The following is a 24,682-nucleotide window of genomic DNA, read 5'->3' on the forward strand; positions in this document are numbered from 1 at the left end:
TAATCTTCTTTTGAGATATAAGAGTTATTTATATTTTTGATATTGTTGCCTTTAGGCAGCTTAAAAAGTAAATCATTATGATCAGACAAACCCAGATCAATATTTATATAGCCCTTGCGTGCAAAGTTAACACTGTTGCAAAGTTAACATTGTCAATATATCAAAGTCTAAAATTCTTTATTTACAATTTTGTTAAGAAATGTAATGGTATGTAATGATATGTTTAGGGGTCTTAGTAATTCTTGTAGCTTGCCTTATATTTAGTGAAAAACATGAACTAATGATTAGGTTCTCCAAGTACTTGACAGTAGAGTCGTCCACCAATACATTATTTTATATTGAAGTCTGCTGCAATAATTACTTGTTTTTTTAGAGTTTTCTTTTGTAAACAATTTAAAAGGGCCCTGAATTAACTTAAAAACAATTTAGTGACACAACTCTCAGAGATTCCATATATAGAAACTGCTAGTAGATTGAAACTTTCTATTTCTAAAAAAGATCCTTTAAAACTTAATTCTTCATTACAAATATTTCAATCATTCTTACAGTAAATGTGGCAGTAAATACAAATAATAACCTCTGCTCTGATTTTTTAGCAAACTCCCCTCAGCCACAACCAACTAGCAGTTTTCAATGGAAACTGATTGATGAAACTTTTGTTAAATCTGTTGTAAATAAAATGAGTAATTCCCGTTGTGAGGATGTGTATGGCCTTTCAAATTATGTTTTAAAAAATATTATTGATGTAATTGTAGTACCACTTACCTATGTAATTAATTTTATTTTATCTCAAGGAGTTTACCCAAATTGTCTTAAAGTATCTAAAATTACACCTATTCATAAGAAAGGAGATGTAAAAAATCCAGACAATTATCGTCCCATTACAATTGTACCCATTATAAGTAAAATTATTGAGTCATGTCTTGTAGCTCAACTCTATGAATATTTTGTAAATAATAATTTGCTATACACCTATCAATTTGGGTTTAGACCTAACCATTCAACTAGTGATGCAGTAGAAGCAATAGTAAACTTTGTTCTCAATGGTTTTGAAAATAAACTGGTAGTAGGAGCAAGTATGATTGATTTAAGTAAGGCGTTTGATACGGTTTCACATGGCTTATTGTCAAAAAAGCTAAAATATTATGGAATTTTGGACAAAGAGCTGCAATTGTTGAGTAGTTACCTTACAGATAGAAAACAAATAGTTTGTATACAGGACAAAGATTCTCAATTTTTAAATGTTTCAGCAGGGGTACCACAAGGTTCAGTACTGGGACCCTTTTTTTTTTAATTTTTGTTAATGATTTTAGTTATAATGTTTCATCTTTTTCTGTTCTATATGCAGATGATACAACCATTACTAACTCTGGTTTGGATATTTTAGATGTGAAAATTCAACTTAAACATTCATTAAAACAAGCAAAACAATGGTTTCTTGCTAATGATCTGTTAATAAATGATACTAAGACTGAACAAATAATATTTACTTTAAAGAACCATTTATCGGATGTAGACTATGACTTGTTCAAACCTGTAAAATTACTTGGTATTCATTTAGACAGCAAACTCTGTTGGGACGAACATGTTAATCATCTCTGTAAAAAACTGTCCAGAGTTACTTATCTTTTAAGAAAGTTGAAGGATTGCGTGAATCTGGATGTTCTTGTCATGATATACTTTGGCCTTTTTCATGCACATCTGAGCTATGGTATACGTCTTTGGGGTGGTTCTAGTTCAGCAAAAAGAGCCTTTATTTGGCAGAAGAAGGCTCTTAGAATAATAAACGGACTAGCCATGTCGGCTTCCAGTGGCGGCTCCTGATAAGTGGTCACGGGGGTGCACACAAGAAAATAACAGTAGGATTAGATAATTAACTTACGTCACCAACATAGTTATCGTCTCAATATAATAGTAAACAAAATATTTCAGTCCTTTTAGGCTCTTTATAGCACCAAATTGATTTGTTTGTAAAAGGTGTACAAGACTGTGAGTTATTTTGTGCTGTGGAATGAATAATTCGTAAAAAGAAACCCCTTAAAATTTGCAACGATATTTGACTACTTGCATTTTAATAATTGCTTATAGCCCAGAAAGTAATTAGCAAATATAACTGATTTATTGGCTAACAAAATGTTTATGAACATGGAAATAAAAGAAAGATAATGTGAATACAATCTTATTTTTCTTGATACAAAGAAAAATGTAAGGTTATAAGTAACTTTAAAAATAGGTTAAATAGGCTAATTGAAAATTAACTAAATGTTTCATGAAATCATAGTTCAGCATTTTATACACAGTTTTTCTCCAAAAACAATCTTTGTAAGATGATTAGTTCATGTACAGTTTTTAAAGTTGAAGTCCATCCTTCTTTCTTTTTGCCTAGCAAAAACATTGATTACACGCTCATTAAAGTTAGGTATACTCCTGATCATACCCTTTTCCACAGACAACATAGCCAATGCTGTTAGTCTTTCTTGCCCCATGGTACTTCTCAAAAATGTCTTGATGCGTTTTAAGGTCGAAAAGCACCGTTCCGCTTCCGCAGTAGTCATAGGGATGGTAGAAACAATGGTCAAAAGTTTGTGAGTTTCTGAAAATGAAGTCTGTAAGCCATTCTCAATAACGAACTGTAACAACGGCACAGTCCCGTTCATGACTTGAAAATCTTTTCGTTTGTAGATCACTGAAAGTTCTGTTTTCAATCGTTCTTTGTCTAAAAATGAATACACCTGCACTGTTTCTTCCAAAAGTTGAATGGGAAACGTTTTCTCATAGTGCGTGAACTTTTTTGAATCAAACAGAGAAACCGCTGAATGGTGTGTCAAAAAAGAGTATCTCTCTTTTATTTGATTGGAAATAACATCACACACCTCTTTTGCGGCAATTGTCCTCGTCACATGAATATTTTCATCACGTCGGGCTCTTTTCACAGGCATAGGTAGTTGATCAACATCAATTTTGACACTATCCATGTTTTGCCTTTCTTTTTCGACGCATTCAATAAATGTTTCGACATTTTTCTTTGTTCGTACAGCATCGGTGTATGTAAGCTGTAGTTGATTATACAAAATGTCAACATGGGGCATGATTTTATGGAACACTGCGAGCCAAAATATAAAGTTGGGATCCTCTAACATATGTCTGATTGCCCCTGCTTTGGTGATAGTGATTGCTTGATGTGATGAGGCCTCTATTTCCTCCATGCAAGCAATTAAATCTTCTCTGTATTCATACACAGTGTTGACTGTACGGCTCTTGAAGTTCCATCTAGTTGCGGAAGCACGAGGGATTCTTCTGCCAACTATTGTGTCTAAAACTGCAACTCTTTGTGGAGAATTGCTAAAGAAGTTGGTCAAATCACTCAAATTTGAAAAAAAAATTCTCACTTGTTGGTTTTGGCTTGTAGCCTGTCCAACTACCAAATTCAGTTGGTGTGCATAGCAATGAACATAAAATGCGTGGGGATACATTTGCTTAACAAGAGTCTGTACCCCTGCATGATGTCCACTCATTACACTAGCGCCATCATAGCTTTGTGATATAAGTTTGCTTGGATCGTCTACAACACTTTGTATTGCACTTTTAATACATCTAGCTATTGAGTCAGCATCGTGACCAGTGGGTTGAACAAACTGCCAAAATCGTTCTACAGGTTGGCCATCAGGCAAGACATAGCGGAAAACTATGACTAATTGAAATGTTGATGAAATGTCAGTAGTTTCATCAGCGATCAACGATAAAACCTAGTAGTTTTTATCTCTTGTTTTATGTTGTCCTGGCAAACGGCAAGCATGCAATCAAGCAATTCGTTTTGGATACTTTTAGATGTACCTTTAAACATTGTTGCATTGTCCAGATGTTCTTTCAATGAAGCATCAAATTCTGCTGAGAAATTTACTAGTCCCCTAAAAACGCCAGGATTTGAAGAATCATCTTGCTCACGATGGCCTCTGAGTGCTAACTCAAACGCCCCACAAAAATTAATACAATCAATTAGTTTGGAAAGCACATAACGATTTTTAGTAACCTGTTTGTTGTGCTTTTTAATATTTTCCCTGTAAGCACAGTCTAGCTGCTGTCGAATGTCTAACTTGCCCAAAATATTAAATTCCAAAACTGAGTTTAAGTGTGACTGAGAACATTCATGTTTTCTGTTTTTTGATTGCAAATGGGAAAGATCAGCTACCCCATATTTTACCCAGTTAGATTCACCAGTTTGCTTCGAAAAAAGTAAACAGGGGAAGCAATAAAATCTATTGCTTTGTTCACATCCACAAATCCACGGGGTTCTGGTATATACGTTTTGATTGAATTCCCTCTTAAAGTCTCTATTCTTACCTTTGGTTATGTGAACAATGTTAAGTTGGGGGGTCGGTTTTCCACTTACTTTAATTTCAACCTTTCTTTCGAGAGATAAGTTAGAAAACCTAAGTTCTTTAAGTTCAGTTACTGTCACTGCCATATTAATCAAATGAATAATAAAATATTACAAAACACTCACATACAAATCTCTGTAACAAAAAACAACACAAAAGAGACACAATATTCACAAACAGCGGTCATTACGACATTCACACAGCAGAGACGCAACGAAATGAGGTTATATATACATCAGCTGCGACTAGCCGTCGCACTACTGGCTCGTGCACCCACGCTCTTATATGAGACCCTCCTCCCACCGCTTCCCCCCGCATGCCCCTCGCCTATCCCCGCTTAGATGCCAGGCAGCTCACTGCACATGCACTGTCCGCGCATCTCTGCTCGATTCGCTTCGAGTTTAACGCGTCATTGTTGTTAATAATTCGTTTACTCCGTATTAACTGAATGTTATTTATGTTGTGGATTCAATAAGAAAGTATTTTAATTATATTTTTACCCTAGGGGGCTCACGTGCTCATGTGCTCAAATGGAAAAACCGCCACTGTCGGCTTCATGTAGAAACACTTTTCAACAACTTAATATTATGACTCTTGCATGTATCTACATTAGCTGTAGCCTGATTTATGTTAAGAAAAACATTAGTAATTTTAATCAAGCAAATTCAATACATGATTACAATACTAGACAAAAGAAAGATCTTGTTAAACCTAATGTTAGGCTTAATAAGTGTTTAGATAGTTTTAAGTATCAACAAATCTTGTTATACAATAAACTGCCGATGTCCATCAGGTCACTTCCTTGTAATAAATTTAGTTGTACTATTGCTAAGTGGCTTAAGAAGAAAGCATTTTATACTGCAGAAGAGTATATGAACTGTGATATGTTGGACTTGACACCTTAATTTTGTTTATAACTTCTTGATGATGCCTATTGTGACTTGTTTACTTAATGGAAAATAAAGTTCTTGATTCTTGATTCTTGACAATTCAAAGATGACCCATTGACCTGCAAAACAGAACATTTGTCCGAGTTAAGCAGAAGCCCATTATCGTCCGACCATGACTTCACCCTCTCCAGGTCCGAATTGATGTTTCGCACAGCCTCAACTCTCCCTAATGGGTTGTAAGACACCAACAGTTGTGAATCATCTGCATAAGAGTGAAGAGAACAGAACTCCAACTGATATTTTTAATCTGCAGTGTATACAAGAAAGAGTATTGGCCCCAGACAACTACCCTGAGGGACACCAACGGATCTGGGTAGTATGGGAGATAGCCGATCACTAACCTTTGTTCGCTGAGTTCTCCCCACAAATACGACGAGAACCAACTTACTGAATTGTCATCAAAATGATAAAATCTAAGCTTTGCTAACAACAACTTGAAGTTAACCCAGTCGAAAGCTTGTGAAAAGTTCAAAGCAGTAACCAAGCTCTGAAATCCCTTATTCTTTGCAGGAAGCAGATCATCAGTAAAATTAAGAAATGCGGAGCAGGTGCTAAATCCCCGTCTAAAACCAGATTGTGCTTCAGGCAGTAACTCCTCAGATTCCAAGTAGCTGACCATCTGTTCTGACACAACCCTCTCTAGTATTTTAGAAATTACCGGAAGAATGGATATTGGTCGAAACTGACAAATCGAGGTCAATCATATAACCTGTTTGTTAACTCAGTAATGTAGCGATTGACAAGTCTCAAATCATTGTTTTCTACACTGCTTAAATCTTTGTCATATCTAATTAGAACTGTAGTAATAAAGACAGGCCTGGTCTTACTAGGATGTTGCAGTTTGATTTCAAAGTTAGAATAAATATTCTGAAAAAGTCCATTTAGACTATCATTACTTCCTCCCATAAGGATGACTGGACTAGTACCATCCCATAAGGAAGCAGAGTTAGCCACTTGAGTCAGAGTAGTGTTAGCTCGTACATACCAAAAGCAGTTCACTTTACCATTACTCAGCTCCTCCAATTTTGATGAAAAAAGTGAACCTTGACTATCTGAGGAAAGGTTCACTTTAATTTTAAACTGAAATTTAAATGTTGCACCCTTCATACCAGTTTTAGTTTTCCCACTGTTAGATTTATCTGTACAAGTATTATTTTTCTCAATATGGTTCTTAATGGAATGATTTTTATCATAAAATCCATTTTCTTTTGCACAGTTTCCTGAGAGTCCATCCAAAATGCTGTACTTATTTGTAGCAACACCCTGTGACGCTGTCTTATCTTGCACACCGATGGTTAAAGAGTCCCTGCATACTTTTCATTTTTTTTTTTTTGCAGCTGATACTTGTTTTTCAGTAATCTTACATGTCTCATGTGATGACTGTTTCTCATGAATTTTCTCTTTGGTTTGGTTTGCTTTAAGATCTCCTTTACCAGATATAATTTTAAATATTAGCTCTTTAAGAATGTCTCCTTTCAACTCCTTGTATTGTTTATTATATGTTAAGTAGGCCATAGCATGCTTCCGAATTACATCTGAATCCCTGATTTCAAGACACCAAAATATCCCTCATAACCAAAGGTCTCATAATCTGTCCAAGCTGATATCCTTCTCATCAACCATACCACAAAAATAAGCAAGTGTATACTGCATTCAATGTCATTTCTCTGCTGTGGACAGTTCACTACATTGAAATAACATGGCCCAGATGAATACACATAGGGCTCCAGCTTTGTGAATACAACTTTAGCATGACTCAGATTATAAATCTTGACCGAATCTATATAATAAAATGTTTTATCTGCCCTGCTATAAAACAGTAGGCTCCAATGAGAACCACTGACCTCTATTATTCCTTTAGTATCATTAATTGGAATGAAAATCTAAGATTTACTAATCATTTCAGGTTCCAAAAAAACAGTCAATATCATTAACACACTTAACACCTTAGCTTAGGTTTGGGTTCATGAAAAAGGCATTTTGATTACATTGCTTTGAAGGAGGAAATTGAAGTACAATGAAATTGAGTCATCAAGAATCCACTCATTTGCCAAGAGTGTATTGCATAAATTAAAATTTACATAATTTTCATGTAAGCCTATATTACAGTTCTTGTTATTAAAATGTTTGTTAAGATTATTCAGTTGTTCAAATTGTTCTATTTGTAGTTTTAGGGCAGTTCTCACAGACTTGAAGTTATTTATTTGACTCGTAAAATTGATTTGTTCTTTATCTGCAATTTGTTTTAGTTGATTCATCCTGTTGTTAAGAATACTATTTTCCTTCCTTAATTGGCTTACTTCATTGTTTAAAGTAGTTATACTATTATTGAGTTTGTTGATTGTATTATTTTTATGTTTAACATAATTCAATATAACTTGATAAATTCTGAGTTAATGCCTGATAGTGTCCTTTTGTTTTTTTACATCCAACTCAATATCCTCATCCACACAGACAGACAGTTCAAGCTCCTCTAACCGCAGTGCTATTTCCTTTTGTAAAGCCTTTTCGATGTCAGTGCTTTTAATCAATTATTTGTTATTACTGTGTCATTGTAATCTTCAAGGATGATAGTAGTTACTTGCAAAATATTTATAAAAGTCATTAGATCCACGTCTGTCTATCAACTGCCCAAACATACTCTGCATCTCATAAGCATGCCTAGCCTCTCTTTCCTCAAGCTGACTGTTTACCATATCATTCTTATCAACAATGAAAAACTTCATCTCCACCGTTAAAGGGAATTTCATAGGAACATTCAGCCAAGGATTGTTCAGTTTCCTGCAGTGCTTTATTAAATTTTAAAATTTTTGTTTTGGGTTTTCCAAACTTAGCTTTATTAGATAAAAACACAAGTCAGATGATGTTAGTTTTGCAGATTCATGAGTGCCATAAAATTCAACATTGTAAAATGCATTTTTACGTTGCACTCTACGTTTGAAATATACATTAAAATATGACTAGCTCTATATATAATTTATTTATCATTATATATATATATATATATATATATTTTTTTTTTTTAATTTTATATTTACACCTGATACAAAAAGTTATTGCTCTCTCTGAAGATTGAACTGGGGATCCCAGTGCTAGTAAATATGCACTCAACCAGTTAAGCTGTCACACTGATGATAATTAATGAGAATGTCTGTTCATATATATATATATATATATATATATATATACTCGCCTTCGGCTCGCTGGGGGCTACGCCCCCAGGCCCCCAAAGTAAACGCTTGCAAATTCGGGGATAAGCGGAATTCGGTGACTGGTTAAGTCCGGACATTAAGTAAATGACAAGGGATTTAAAAATTGACCTTTTTCATAGATTTTTTTCCGGATTCGTAAAAACTTTTGACTTTGAGGGCATTTTGCGGTTAAACCGTTAGAGATACGACAAAAAGTGACTGGACCTTTCGATTGTGCCCTCAGATCTGATCTACGACCTATGGTTTAGCCAGAAATGAGCTCGGAGAAAAGTCTGCACGGGTCAGCTATCTTGAATTGTTTAGTATAAACATAATAAAAACCGACCTCAAGGCAGTATTTTAAGTCGAACAGGGGTTTAATATCACCAGGAGACTATCTAGTCAAGGCGAGAAATTCCCTGGGTGGGTGATTAATGTTAAGGAGGTTAAGACAAGAGGGGGTTTAATTTCGTCAGGATATTGTCTGGTCATATGAACAAATTCCCAGGGGGGGTTAACGTTACCGGGGGATAAGTCTCCAGGGGGTTATCTGGTCATACCAGGATCTTCCCAGGGGGGGGGGGGGGTTAAGAGATTTGGTGACTGGTAAAAATTCGGACATGAGGTCATGGCAGGAAATTCCCTGGGGGGGTTTAATGTTACCAGGGGGGTTAACACATCAGGGGGTTGAATGTACAGGAGGTTATCAGGTCATACCAGGAAATCCCCGGGGGGGGGGTTAATATTACCGGGGGTTAATGACACACTTGGGCCTTTTTTAGAGGGTATTGTGTCTGTGAACATAATAAATATTCCTCTGTCCCTATCTACTATTGACGCTTAGCTAACGCTCAGCCAACTCCCGAAGTCACTGAACCTTTTCTGTAGATCACGTGATTTCCTAAATCCCGTTTAAAATTTGTTTTGAGTTACGACCAACCGTTTAGCCGCTATCAAGCCCGGAATGTAAATTTTTAGGCGAAAATGTCCAATATTTTCACTTAATCGCGTTTTGCGGTCAAACTAAGGGAAATATAGTAAAAAGTCACTGGACCTTTTTTGTAGGTCATCTTATTTCCTAAATAAAACGTTAGTCTTATTTTGACCTCCGACCAATGGTTTCGCCGCTATCGACCCCAAAAACAAAAGTTTCGCGTAAAAGTTACAACAAAATTGTACATAATCACGTTTTTCGGCCAAACCAATCGAGATAGGGCAAAAGATTACTGGACCTTTTCTGTAGATCGCGCAATTTGCTAATTTGATGGGTCAATCAGATTTGAGCTACGACCAACGGTTCGGCCGCTATCGGGCTTGAAACATTATTTTTATCGAAAAAATCTCTGGAATTTCAAATGTTCGAGCGTTTTGTCGCTTAACCATGGAAGATAGAGCAAAAAGTCATTAGACCTTTTTTGTAGTTCACTTCATTCCTGACCATGAATTTTCCGTCAGATCCGAGCTAGCTCCAACGGTTCGCCCGCTATCGGGCTTACAAAAAATGCCTGCAGGGGTGAAGAATGCGCGATTTTTTGGGAATTTTTTTGAGGGGTTGAAAATGAAAAATTCTCACTTTTCGGGATTTTCCTGGTGGTTACACGTGGAAAGCTATCTGTGTACCAAATTTCAAGTCTCTAACTCATCTGGAAGTAGGTTAGAATTAGTATACGTGAGTGAGTCAGTCAGTCAGTTACACATGCGGTTGTATATATATTAGATATATATATATATATATATATATATTATATATATATATATATATATATATATATATATATATATATAGTCAGTTTATACTACCTCCATGGAATTTACTAAATTACTGTTGTAAACTTTAAAAAACTAATGGATCCAGTATGATCAATTTCTTATTTACAAAACAGTTATGTGAAATTGAGTATACTATTTTGAATAGCAACAGTTGACTCTGTACTATGTAAGTAGTCGTATGTTTCCTCTAATTTAGTTTTTAAAACAGTTCATTTTTAACTATGTGGCATTTTGGGAACTTACTATTTCATTTTATGTGATTGAGTTTGTAAAGGAAGGCAAAGTTTAATATTATGCATAGTTAAAAAATAATTAATTCAGAATCTATGTTTATTTATATTTAGGTTAAGACTAGTCCTTTGTAGATTTATCAAAATATGTTATAATTAAATAGCAAAAAACTGTTATTTAACCACTGAGCCTTCTTAGTAGTGCCTTAATGATATTATAATAATAAAACTATTGTCGCCACTTTCAACAATCCATTTAAAACACTCAAAGAACAGCACCAACACACTTTTGTACATATCCACTCAACTATTCCCACTCTACCTCATAACCTCATTAATATCAAAATACAAACTGTCTAGTTGACTGCAATCTATCTTTAAAAAACCTTATTTACCATTTGTGTTCACTTGTTCACTTTTTGTCATAAACATTAAGGATTGCAAAAGGAAGTGTTAAAATTGAACATACGGTTTTATACATGAAACTATTTACATTTTGAATATTTACAATATTATTGAATTAAAAACGGGATTTTGAAACACAGTAATTGAGATTTTATCCAAATCTTTGTATTCTAATTACATACAATTAAACTTAACAAATTTAATAAATTAAAGTGTATAAGCTGGCCTGATTAATTTGCACTACAATTATACATATTTACAATGTGCCTGACCATTCTAATTGTTTTTAAGAATCACACTAAACCAATAATAAGTAACTACAAAATATTATTAAAGGATAAATCACATTCATTATAACAAGACTGTTATAAAAAAAGATATTTCAAGCTAAAAAATAAATAAAGAGAGAATAAATATATGCTTTGTATATTTTAATTACAGTGAATGTTTAGGCAACACAAAATAAACGGACAACTTTAAGTTGTACTAAAATATGACTATCTACAATAAGTTTGAAGTATATTGCATTATTTTATCTTAAAACCAAAGTATAGGAGTATAAGATAAATTAAACCTAAATACAACATAAAAAATCAGAATACAAAACAAATTTTAGAAGTCATACCTGATTGGATGCTAACAGGATTAGATGATATTATGCTGCTTAATTCTGTCAGATTTTTAACTTGAGTTTTTAAAATTGTTGATGCCCAAGTGCAAATCTTGCTGGAAACATCATCTCGGACCTATTTGAAACAGTGTACCAATTAAGCAACAAGTATGTTGAGAAATGCACATTTTATATTTAATAAACCTATTGTAAATAACATGAGCATGAAAAGATCAGATTTAACAACTCAAAATTAGAGTGCAAGTACTCATCATTTTATATTAAAAAAATTGAATATTTATTAATGGTGGAAACCTTCTCCACTGAAGTTGGACAAACCAGGAGCAACAAGAGTGCAGCATGTGACACAAACTTGGTGCATATAAATGATGCAACTCATGTCAGCACGTACATTTGATATGGTGTAATTCAACCCCTAAACGGTTTTCTTTTTGTACCTTAAACTATGTTGTTTTGTTGAATATATTTTCTGTTTTGTCATGTACTGGCTCTACAGGTTTGTAGAGTTTAGATATACAGGGTGTTCACAAAAGGATGTCACAAACGTCTGTGGCTAATAGTACTCATCATTTTAAACAAATAATGTCATACAAATATAGGTCGAGAATTGTCTTGTTTAGCCGCTAGCCGCCATTTTGTATTTTTTATAAAAGTTACTATCTCTAAAACTAGTTAAAAGCTAAAGAAACCAAATTTGGTATGTACATTTGAATATAGGAGAGGAAAATGAAAAATAATTTATTTTCTTCAATATTAACAAAATGGCGTCTATTAAAAATGTTTAAAGTCAAATAAGGAAAAAAACCAGTATAATTAAAACATACTAGATATGCACTATTTGAGCAATTTCATTACAATCCCAACGGTACTTATTCCAACAAAATCCGTCAACGAATAAGCGAGCACAATGGCTTTAAATATACGCTTGTACAAGCCAGAAGAACCAAACATGTCACGGTTGAGAGGTATCAGTTGTTTGTTGCTCCTGGCTTGTGCAAGTGTATCTTTAAAGTGGTCATGCTCTCTTATGCGTTGAAAGATTTTCTTGGTAAAAGTACTGTAAGTTTTTGGCTTGACACGAAAATTTAACTTGAAGTTGAGCCAGTTTTTATACTTGTTTTTCATAAAGCACAAAGCAGAGAAAACTTGTTCACATCTATACTTGGTCACAAATAGTAGGAATATACGAGGGCTGTTCAGAAAGTAACCTCCGGTTGGTCACAGTGCGGGTAGTGGAGGGGAGTAGCGCGCCATCTGTGCATTCACGCACTAAGCAGGTCAGTCGGCATCAAGCTGTAGTCGAGTGAACATCGTACCTGCGCTAGTTTAGTTTTTGTGGCAGTTTGAAATGTGTGCTGCAATAGAAAATACCGCCAAATGTGAAGTGCGTGCTGTTATACGGTTTTTTACAGCCAAAGGATACTCTGCAGCAGCTATTCATCGTGAGCTTTGTGCCGTGTACGGACCACAAGTTATGAGTGAAGGAGTTGTCCGTGAATGGGTACGTTTATTTAAAAGTGGACGAGAAAACGTTCATGATGAAGAGAGGAGTGGTAGACCATCCTTGGTGACTGACGAACTCGTTCAGACAGTTGATGCAAAAGTTCGTGAAAATCGACGTTTCACAATGGCGGAGTTGTCTACTGATTTTCCACAGATTTCTAAGACTCTTTTGTACGAGATAGTGACAGCAAGATTGGGTTACCGTAAGTTATGTGCACGATGGGTGCCCAAAATTCTTACCGACCACCACAAAACTCAAAGAATGGCCTCTGCATTAGACTTTCTGTCACGTTATGCGGACGAAGGAGAACCATTGTTAAACAGAATCGTGACCGGTGACGAAACCTGGATTAAGTACGTAAACCCTGAGACAAAAGAACAATCAAAGATGTGGGCACATTCAGATTCGCCTACCAAACCAAAAAAAGCCCGGCAAGATTTTTCTGCCAGAAAACTGATGGCAACGGTGTTTTTGGGATGCCAAAGGGGTGTTGTTGGTTGAATTCATGGAACGTGGGACGACCATTAATCAAGACGTGTACTGTGAAACACTAAAAACATTACGACGGGCTATACAGAACAAACGCCGTGGTATGCTGACTTCCGGTATCGTTTTTTTTGCACGATAACGCCCGTCCTCACTCTGCTTGCAGAACAACAGCCCTTCTTAAGTCCTTCAAGTGGGACGTTTTCAACCATCCACCTTACAGCCCAGATCTGGCGCCAAGCGACTATCACCTCTTCATGCATATGAAGAAATGGCTCGGGTCCCAGCGGTTTGATGACGACGAAGAGCTCAAAGATGCGGTCACAGGCTGGCTCAAGGCACAGGCGGGTGATTTTTATGCAGAAGGAATTTCAAAGCTTGTGAAGAGATACGATAAGTGCCTCAATCGTGATGGAGACTATGTCGAAAAATAGTGCAAAGATGTAGTTGTAAGATGTATATATTAAAATATTTTTACTTAACTTGGTGTATTTTTTTCAATCGACCGGAGGTTACTTTCTGAACAGCCCTCGTACTATGAGATTTTTACTCTTATCCTGGTGATCATCATAAGCCATTAACCAAAATTAATGAGATTTTAATTGTAGATGACAGTTTTTACTGTCCTATTGCTAGATAAATTTACAAGTTCATCTTGCTTCTCTTCTGTTTTATTAAAGATCTATGTGCATGAAGAAGCAAAAAGGTGCTATCCTGGTGGAGATCATTGTTGCAATCAGGGGTAGGTCTTCTTACTAGTCAAAACTCACTTTGAAAGCATCATAATGTAGTGGGAATTAGGAATGACCCGATCTGTCCCAGGTGCAAAAAGAACAATCATTAAATTATATTCTTTATTGCTGTAAGCTTTGGTATAGATAATATAATTGCATTTTGGGACAGAATACCCAGATTGAAGCAGATGAGCTTGCTTTCTTTGTAAGTATACTGTATATGATATGGAGTAATTGATTCTGAGATGTATGAAGAATATAGAGTCAAAAGACTTAGGTGTGAAACTTTCTGGAGGCAAGGATTTGCAATTTAAAGATGAATTATTGTGTGATTACAAAATAATTATTAAATATTGAATTGAATTATGTTTTTTCAACTACATTACAGAATTATACCTGACAGTTGGGGAACTGTGGTGTGTTTGGCTTGCTGAGATGATCTCTGTTGCGGAGGCCTGAGTAACAGTAGCGTGAGTTGCCACGTTCCCCCAACCTGCGAGGCCGTACCACGGGATACACTTGTTTCATGGCTTTTCCGAAGTCAGCAGTTGACAAAGGCTTTGTCTTTCTCCTGAGGCAATAAATCCTGTAAATATCAGTAATGTAGCTTAGAATAATATAATGCCATTCCACATTATTAGGTAGGAGTTAATATATGTGTTAATATAAAACATAAAAGAATAAAATTACATACAATAAAAAGATTAATAGACAAATTTTACATTGCTCAAAATTCACCCGAATTAGAAGGATGCCCTGCCACATAATTTATCTGCAATTTAATGAATACTTTCAAAGATGTGGACTTCTTGCATTGAATTAGCACAGAATCCTGATAACATACCCATTGCTATCTATATGTACTAGTTTAAGTTCATACCTCAGGAGACGATGCAATTCTGGAGGATTACCCCACAGAAGAACCTCAAAAGGATCAAAAGGTTTGTCCTGGAGATCTAAAAGTTGAGGAATGCAGCCAGGAAAAGATTCAGATGGCTGATAAAAATTGGGCATTGCTTAAAAGAGGCCAGACAGTTTTCAATAAAGCCAATACCTAAAGATTTAAATTCAACAATCAAAGGTACAATCCAGGTAGAAGGAGGGTCAAAGAGACCTCAGTAAGATGGATCAATCCGTGACATACATCTGAAGAAAAAATAAAAAATGGAGGAAAGACAACAAGCAGGGGAACAAAACGAGCATTTTGCACCTTCCTACAAAATGTCTTTAAAACAGGTGTAGCTAATGAAGAAGTAAGGCTGGGTATACTGGACGTGGGTTTTCAGGAACTATCCTCAGCTTTAAATAGATGGAAGCTGTTCAGAATTCAATCATGGAATAGACCATGAAGGGACAAGGAAGACCAGAATCAGAATCAGAATCAGAATCAGAATCATTTTATTGTCGTCCAACAATTACAAAATTGTATTGACAAAGTCAAGTGTGATATTAAAAAATATCACTAAGTAGGCCTACAGAGCCTAAAATAAATACAATCTATATCTACGTTAAAAGTTTAAAATTGTAAGTCACTAAAATTATCATTAAAAATCTCATCTACAGAATAAAACGTTTTTCTCTTGAGCCACTCTGCAACAACATTCTTAAACCTACCAACAGAAATTGATCTAGCACTTAATGGTAACTTATTGAATAGCCTAGCTCCGGTTATTGCATAGTTCTGTTGAGTTTTACTTAACCTAGCATATTGTACATCAATTGTATTTTTAATTCTAGTGTTGTATTCATGGTTAAAGCTTCTAAGATTGAAAGAGTCAAGATTTTCCTTAACAAAAACTAAACTGTGTAATATATATATACATGGAAGCGTAAGTATACCCAGTTCTTCAAAAAATGGCCTACAGGACTCATTGTCGCTAATTCCTACTATACAGCGTATGGCTTTCTTTTGCCACTTAAACACAGTCTTGGCTCCACTAGAGTTGCCCCACAGTAAAACCCCATACAGAAGGTGTACATTAAAAAAAGCGTAATATGCACTAATGACTAGATTAAGACTTGTATACAATTTTAGTTTTTTTTAGTAGAAATATCACTCTTGCTAATCTAATACATAAATGGTTTGTATGGATTCCCCAGTTAAGCTTTGAGTCTAAATTGATACCAAGTAGTTTTACAGACTTATTTTCAGCATTACGTAAACTAAAGACAATTTCCTCGGTCTTGTTATTATTAACAGTTAATTTATTAGCAGAGAACCAGAGATAGGACCTTTCCCTCATATAGCCCATAATGACATCATTTAATTTTGAGTCTCTGTCTGATGATAACAGAGTAGTATCATCAGCATACAAAACAACCTTACCAGGGACAAATTTAGGGAGATCATTAATGAAGACAGTAAACAAGAAGGGGCCCAAGACTGAGCCCTGGGGAACCCCGCTTGCTACCCTCTTAAGTCCTGATCTCTGGTCACCTACTTTGACAAGCTGAAGTCTATTGCTCAAATAAGACATAATCAAAGACAAAGCATTGTTCTCCAGACCATAATATTTAAATTTTTGAATGAGTTCATCATGAGGTACAACGTCAAATGCCTTACTTAAGTCCAATAACACAGCAGCTGTTTCTTCCTTATTTTCAAAGTTATTCAATACATAAGAGACAATATTATCTACAGCTTTAACAGTTGACAGATTTTTCCTAAACCCATACTGAGATGAAGAAATCAAATTATTGTACTCAAAATAATATTCCAATTGGTTTTTCACAATAGTCTCTATTAACTTTGATATAACGGGTACTAGGGCAATAGGCCGATAATTGTTTAAATTCATTTTGTCACCCTTCTTATGCAAAGGTACCGTTATTGTTATTTTAAGGCACTGTGGATATATTCCATCAGTAAGCACCCAGTTTATCAGCTGTGTTAAAGGATAGATTATAACATCTAATATTTCCTTTAATACAAAGTTGGAAAGTCCATAGACATCTTCTGATCTGGAATTACTTAACCTATACACAGAACTATATACATCTCTACTATTTACAACTGTCCACTTAAAACTACACAGGCCAGGGGGTTTAATACCTGACGATTTCAACATATCAACAGAACTTGCTACATCTAAAATATCACAGCTATTTTTTAACACATTAACAACATTAATAAAAAAGCTATTAAAATCATCAGACCACCCTCTCCAAGCTTACATGGAATCAACAGGAGACAACGTGTCTTCGTTATAACCTGAGAAGATCAAGGCAAAGCAAACTGGCTAAATGGAAAACAGGAGTGCCTCAAGTCTTGGGAGGGGAGAGCTTGAAGATTGTGTCCGAGGAAAAGATTGTATAAACAAAATTACGACTGCCTAATTTCCAAACAGTATAAATTACTAATGAAAAGATTTTATGTAAAGGAACAGAACAGAGGCTAGTTTGTGGGCAAGTGGAAAGAAAAGAGTAAATCTGCTCTGCTAACTTTTGCAATTGACTGTGCTACCGGAAAAAAAAACTTGAGAAAGAGGGTTTCTGGTTCAGCTAAAAGTTGGAGAAAATCCTAAGGAATGAAGAGCGAATGCCAAAAAAAGAAGGTCTAAAGATTATTAAGGACCCCAAGAAGGAGGAGAGGAGAGGTAACAACAGAAGCCTAGGTTTGGTCAGGGATTCTCCTACAGTATTGAACCTGGTCTACCGCACAAGACTTTTTATGGTACATATGCAGTTTGCATGTGTTTACAGCCGAGATGGTAAACCAGAGCTCCAGCCAACTCGATACATGTGGTTTGCCCCTCACCACACACTACCAAGCCCCAACCCAATCCAGTCTGCCATCCAACCAAATTAGATGAAATAATTAACTAAGTCATATAGTGTATATGAAGCATAACAGAAAGGACTGATTAGGACTAGGGGGTGATGAAGCGAAACAGTTGGGTGGAGCAGGAGTGAGGATATGATTAAGAAGGAGAAGGAAATTCACTGTAATGTCATACCAAAGATGAGGAGTTCCCCTCCATGACTTTACTTTTACACACAATGTCATTTGCTACTGGTTTTAATTAGTCATCTGTGAGTCGTCAGTTTTTAACCCTTACTAAAATAATAATTATGTATTTTGTAATACATTTTACTACTTTCAAATATGTTTTGGCTCTACAGGTATGAAATAAGTTTTTACACAGAATGTGACTCTGTGGAAGAGACATAACCATATTGATATAGCTCACAAGAGTTACATCCATCTGTCTAAGAGATCAGATTGAAGGTTTCAAAGTCAATTTTTCTGTAACACGCAATAATTACTATTGTTATTGATACTTACTAGCTGTAACAATCCTGTTACCAGATTTAATAATAGGTATTATTGTGTATTATTATGCATAAAGATGCATTTGTTCCACATAAGCTATTTGTATAGATATTACAAATTGGCAGTAAATTCAAAGACAATGCTTTTATATTTAAGTTGGTCATGGTAAATGAGACTTATTCTTTCAGCAACATGTGTTATCACCATGACAATATGGTCAATACAATACATAAAAAACCCTTCTGTGAATTTCAGTTACCTATACATAAAAAACCTTGGGTCTTGTACAACAAGATTGTTTCAACTTAAAACCATTTTACTTTCTCATTTTTTGTTGCAGTGTTAAGAGAAGTTCAATTTTATAAAAATAAGATTTTATTTGCATATCAACTGAATTTCAAGTTGTTACTTAGTACTTATAATATTTTCTTAACTGAATTTATAAAGAACAAAATCTTAATTTTGCTTGTTAAACCCCCACTAATACCATTAAAATTCAAAAAAGTTGGGTGTCTATAAAGAAGTAAAATGGCCGTCTTGTAACATTAAACATTATAGTAGTTATTACAGCTGGTTTTTTAATGTAAAGTTTATAATCATAAAAATAAAATTATCCAAAGTTGGTAGTGATTACAGAATAACTTAATTTATAAAATTAGAATATGTATTACTCCACAGTAGGGATGTCAGTCAACTTTTAATATCAACTATAATAAATCAGTTTATTAAATTATCAGCTTTATAATTTACACCGGCTTAAGTAAAATATATATAACTACTTGTCTTATCAAAGACTTAACATATTTTCTATCAAAAGTGTCATGAAGCAAATTACACAAATACTAATAAATACATACGTATATTCATTGTAAATATCCTTTTTAGGAAGAGATACATCTGGATCAGGGAGGAAGTGAGATTTGATGTAAGCTAGAGCTTGGCTGACTTCTAACCGGTTTCCCAATGGATTCAATGGTCTGCAGACAGAATTCATAAATTTGTTAGTATTAAAATATAAAACTGGTGCAACCGTGGTATCAGCAGAGAAAATATTTATATCTAAAAGATGTGATTATTACAATAATGTTTTTTAAACCTATGGCAAATAACTTTTTCTTTAGAGTAAGTTACTGTGAATGAATGATGTATTATTTATGTAATTCTTTTTTTGGTAATGCTATAGCAAGTCACTAGGGTTAGCGTCTGTGCCACTAGTAATGAGTGCCCAAAAGTCAATTAGTGTGTAAGACACCTACAAAATCATAACATCCTGTGACAGTCACAACTCAAGCTTTTGTTTGTTTTGTCAGTCCGAATGCACTCACAGTAGTCCAGCTATCACTCTAAGTGATAATATTCGTGACAATCAGATGTGCACACGTTTAGATTTTTGTGATACTTAGTTATTATTGACTGTTGTGCAAGGTTATCTGCTTTTGAAATGTGAATTTATTCGTTATTTTGTATAGTTTAAAAAGTTTCATGCAGAATAAGATCTAGAGAAATTTTACATGTGGATTTTTATAAAAATCTTGTATAACATCATTTAAAGGTTATTATAGACATTACATTGCTTTCAACCATTATACTTTATAAAATGGCGTCTCATTGTGCAAGCATTGTCAAACACAAATACTCAAGATAGATACAGGTTGCAGCATATTGATAAAGTATGATATTACTTGTAAAGTAATAAATAGGATCATATAATACTTACTTGCGTAGCGGATCTATGCAGTCAGGATCATCAGTAGAGGGAGGCAGTTTTAGATATAACAACATTTTTTGGAGTAGAGATAGTTGCCTAATTTTTTCAAGCAAATCATTAACAACTATCTTGCTATCTGGCCTGGAAAATATGCATTAAGTGTTTACTTCTAACAAAAAATCAACATAATACCTTAAATAAAAAAGATGTCATAATGAGTCATACTGCCACCATATCACATTAAAACACCAAAGAAGCACTCACACACATTCTAACAAAGATAACGAGATATTATTGCTTAGAGTTAGATTTGATCAGCGAGATATTCCGCTTACAGCGTATGAAAAGTTAATAATCCATATTATTTATTACAATATATAAACTATGTATATGTATGGAATCTATGCATAAGAATTAAAATATTTCTAGAATTAGTAAGAGTTCAAAGCATGTGTACAGATTTTAATTTAAACAGGTATAAAAAGTATTTAATTTTCGTTTCATATTTGTTTAATCCAGAGAATTGCAAAATTTTAAGTGTCAAGGAATAAATTAAGACATTCATATTTATTTCCAAGCTATTAAATAAATTTAGAGAACCAGGTGATTTTTATATAGTGTATTTAGTGACAAACACTTTGTAAAACTCAATAATTTTGGTAAAAAACAGTTGATATATTGGATTTACTTAACCAGGAACTAGCAAGCGACATTATAATGTTGATCAGACATGCACATGTTTTGACAGTTCATATAGTACATAAATTGACAGTACCACCACTATTTATATACCATTTCAAACAGAAAGATTTACAATAGTGAAATTTATTTTGGAAACAGTGATGTCAGAGTCATGTCATAAAACTTACCAGAAAGATAACCTTCATCTAGCCATTATGAAAATTAGTAATGGTATGGTGTATTATGTTGGTATATTGGTAGCTTTTTTTAACTTTTATTTCAATAATGTCCCAAAACATTGCTGATAGGTTGTCTGACCGAAAACTTGTTGACCTGTCAGACACAGACAACCTAGGCCTTGACAGTGTCGACCTGTCAGACACAGACAACCTAGGCCTTGACAGTGACACCTAGGTTTCCCTTTATGCTTTCTGGAACCCCAAACTAAACCCCAAAATATAATCAGTGAAATATTTCCATGTTAAAATTTACATAAGAAAAAACATGATTTTTCGAAAACCTGCCGCTCCCACAACTTTATGCCTATGCACTTATAAGCCTACATTAGCAGGATATCAGGTAATGACTCATTTATAATTTTGCAGTGAACATAATTCTCTAACTTTTTGTATATTTCGGAAAACATTTAGAGTAAAAATTGTATTTTTTATTACTTTTGAAAATGATCGTACTCTTAGTAACAAATTTTGATACGTCCCACCAATTTAAAAAAAATGAAGAAATTGGTTATTAATAAATTTACTGTTTTGTAATATATATGGTTCTCCAAATTTTGTAAACATTTAGTATAAGAGTTATATTTTTTTTATATTTGAAAATAATCATACCCACAGTAACAAATTTAGCCTTTCGTGTACAATTTGTGGTTTTTAAAATATATTTAATTCATTAAGAGAACCTGGATACCTTTAAATATTTTCTGAAACTAGATAAAATATAAAATAAACTGGTTATCTCAGATTATAATACACAATATTCTAATATTTATTATTATTTTATCACACTTTACATGTGGCAGTCCCACCACCTAAAAATGAAAGTTTTTAATGCAGTCTTTTTTATGGTTTACACATGTTTTTATACCATAATTATCTCCACATTGTCTTGAAACAAAATAATATAGGTTTATATTAAAAATGTATTTTTTACCAAAATTTTTAACTACGGGTACGATACACATAAAAATGGCCTACAATCTGAGGGAAAAATGACTGCCAGACCCAGGGTTAAAGATATCAGGTGTTCATTTATAGAAGGCCTATCTATTGAAAAAATGTACTATTATTTTTAAATTGTAATTTAACTTTGTGTGCATTTTATGTTACATATGATTGGATTAACTAGACTCTAATGCAGTGTCTAAATGGAGAATGTGTTCTATGTTTTGATAAAAAAATCTTTATTTATACTATTCACACAGAGTATGTTTCATTGCAAAATTTTAGACCTATACAAAGTTTTATTTCCAGTTATTGATAAATATATTTCAAAAATTAAAATGCAATTGCTCATAACAATGTTACTAAATAAAACATTATAGGCAATAAAATCATTCATGACATTCATTGATAATACATACTGTGGTTACAAGCTAGACTTAGGCTACATCAAAGATTAAATTTAATATTAGAAGGTATAGGTATATGTCAACATATGAGAACTTGTAGTATTAAGGAGAAACTTAAAGGCCTATTTATTCATATTAAGGTACAATAATACATTTCTGAACATTACCTGATAGAGTGTAAAAGTTGTTCTTCTAAATCCTCAGAGCCATTAAATAAATGTGTATGACTACTTGAGGAAGAGGTTGTATTTTGAAAGTTGTTGAAAGTTGCGCATTTTTCTTGCATCACACATGGTGGTGAGTTACTATTTGAAACCGCTTCACTTTCATTCCAAATCTTTTCTTCAGCCTTGACTTGTGTGTCCTTAATACCATTATGGTATGAATCAGGATTGTGAATACGTTTGGAAAGGACACCTTCCATTTTGGGTTGTCTCCATTAGAATTGAAGTAAGGTTTATGAATAGACCATTTGCCAGTAGAATTTCAAGTTTATACATATCTGATCTGAAACAATATATACTAAATCAAAACATAGATTAATTTGTCCTCCAGTAAACTCTTAATGTGATCACATTACATTGACATTTCCTTGTTCTTTTTGTCTCTGCCACATTAATAAGTTTACTTAGAATCCGCAAAAAACATAGCAATATCTTATAATTCATTATGTGTATATCCTTAGGGCACCTACTGCGACCAGAATAAACCAGTCTCAATTTTTTTGGATATCAAGAGATATATGTAATTAAATGGACACTTGCCCCATCCGTCCATGTAATTTCATTTTTTCATAATAGTAAAAAGAACATTTTATGAAGACCAATGTAGCTAATACTGTTAATTCTGTGAATAGCCAATTTTAGTAAGTTATGCATACTTAAAAATTAGTCTGTATAATTGCTTTTCATTTTGTTTGGAACTATTCAGGAACACACTATCACATTCTATCCAAACACATGCTTAACACAATCCACAAAAAGGTTAATTTAGAAATGACATTGCTGATTTGCTGAATATTTTATGCTTATGTTTTTTATGTTTTTTAGTTATAATCAGAGCCGCAGCTAGGGAGGGGGCAGGGAGGGTCGTTTGCCCCGGACGGCAAAATTGTAGGGATGGTAAAATTATAGAAGGTCCAGTCATTGCATTGCAACTGCTGTTTACGCATAATTTAGTTAGTCTATGCGTGAATCGCTTTACTATCAGGTCAAAAATACAGATACCCGTGTTGTACTGTTTTAGTACATAATTTTAGACTTATATTAGAACGTTTGTTATTAAATTACCATCTCAACTTTTATTCTTGACCGAGCGGTTCAAAAGAGTCTACTTTGATTACATTAAATGGAGCTCTTAAAGTTATTATCCTTGTAGTTGTTGGCTTGTAATTTTGGAAATCGCTATTGCAAACGTTTAATTTTTAACACAGAGTTCAAGGTATTCTTAATTTACCGCGGCTGGCGCCTGCTCATTCTGAAGGTACAAATCGTCAGACTACCGCAGCAACACCACCCTGGGCAATAAAAATAAGACAACAAAAATCCCTTTCAAAGTTTACTGATTATATATCCTGTCAAGATGAGTTTCAAAAGTTACACTCCTGTCTTCAAATTCATACAATTGTTGGTAGTAATTGTAATTGTAAAACATCAAAATGATGATGTTTGAAGAAACTTGAAATATTCTATATGTATTTATAGTTAAAGAATAAAATTTAAAAAATAATAATTTGGATTTAACTCTTTATGTTCCTTGAATTCTTTTATCCTTAAATATAAACACATTTTAAATGTGACTTAACATTCAAATTTGTTTTCTTCACAAAAAACTGAGAAACCTCTCATTACAATTAGTCCTAACAGGATGTTTACACTTGCTTACTCAGTGACAGAATATTCGGGATGTGTAAAAGGAGGCCAGCTCTGTACCAGCCTTTGCAGTCAAAGCAGGCAGAGCTAGCATGCCCTTATGTCTAATCTAGCTTATGACTGCATATAACAGTTATCTACCGCAGTAGACTAGACCTATCAATCTACCCTTGCACCCCAGAATGTCAACATTTGCTGTTAGTGATGTGCTAGCTCCTGGACATTCACTGAATTGCTCTTATTTAAGTGATATGTTTTAGTGTACTCAGTGTGGATTAAAT

The 24,682-nt window shown here is 34.1% G+C and overlaps 1 protein-coding gene across 2 annotated transcripts in view; it reads right to left on the minus strand.

Moving 5' to 3' along the window:
• The window catches only part of LOC124369335 (DNA-binding protein RFX5-like), a 73,198-nt gene that overhangs the window by 36,552 nt on the left and 11,964 nt on the right, over positions 1-24,682 (minus strand). For both annotated transcript variants that reach the window (XM_046827301.1, XM_046827300.1), the window contains exons 2-6: positions 22,698-23,037; positions 20,271-20,402; positions 19,411-19,530; positions 14,677-14,866; positions 11,551-11,671 (exon numbers count right to left, since the gene is read on the minus strand). In XM_046827301.1, coding sequence (XP_046683257.1) covers positions 11,551-11,671; positions 14,677-14,866; positions 19,411-19,530; positions 20,271-20,402; positions 22,698-22,954 — 820 coding nt within the window. In that variant the 5' untranslated portion in view covers positions 22,955-23,037. The remainder of the gene's footprint in view (positions 1-11,550; positions 11,672-14,676; positions 14,867-19,410; positions 19,531-20,270; positions 20,403-22,697; positions 23,038-24,682) is intronic.

The sequence above is a fragment of the Homalodisca vitripennis genome, chromosome X, assembly GCF_021130785.1.
Source record: "Homalodisca vitripennis isolate AUS2020 chromosome X, UT_GWSS_2.1, whole genome shotgun sequence".
Lineage (NCBI taxonomy): Eukaryota > Metazoa > Arthropoda > Insecta > Hemiptera > Cicadellidae > Homalodisca > Homalodisca vitripennis.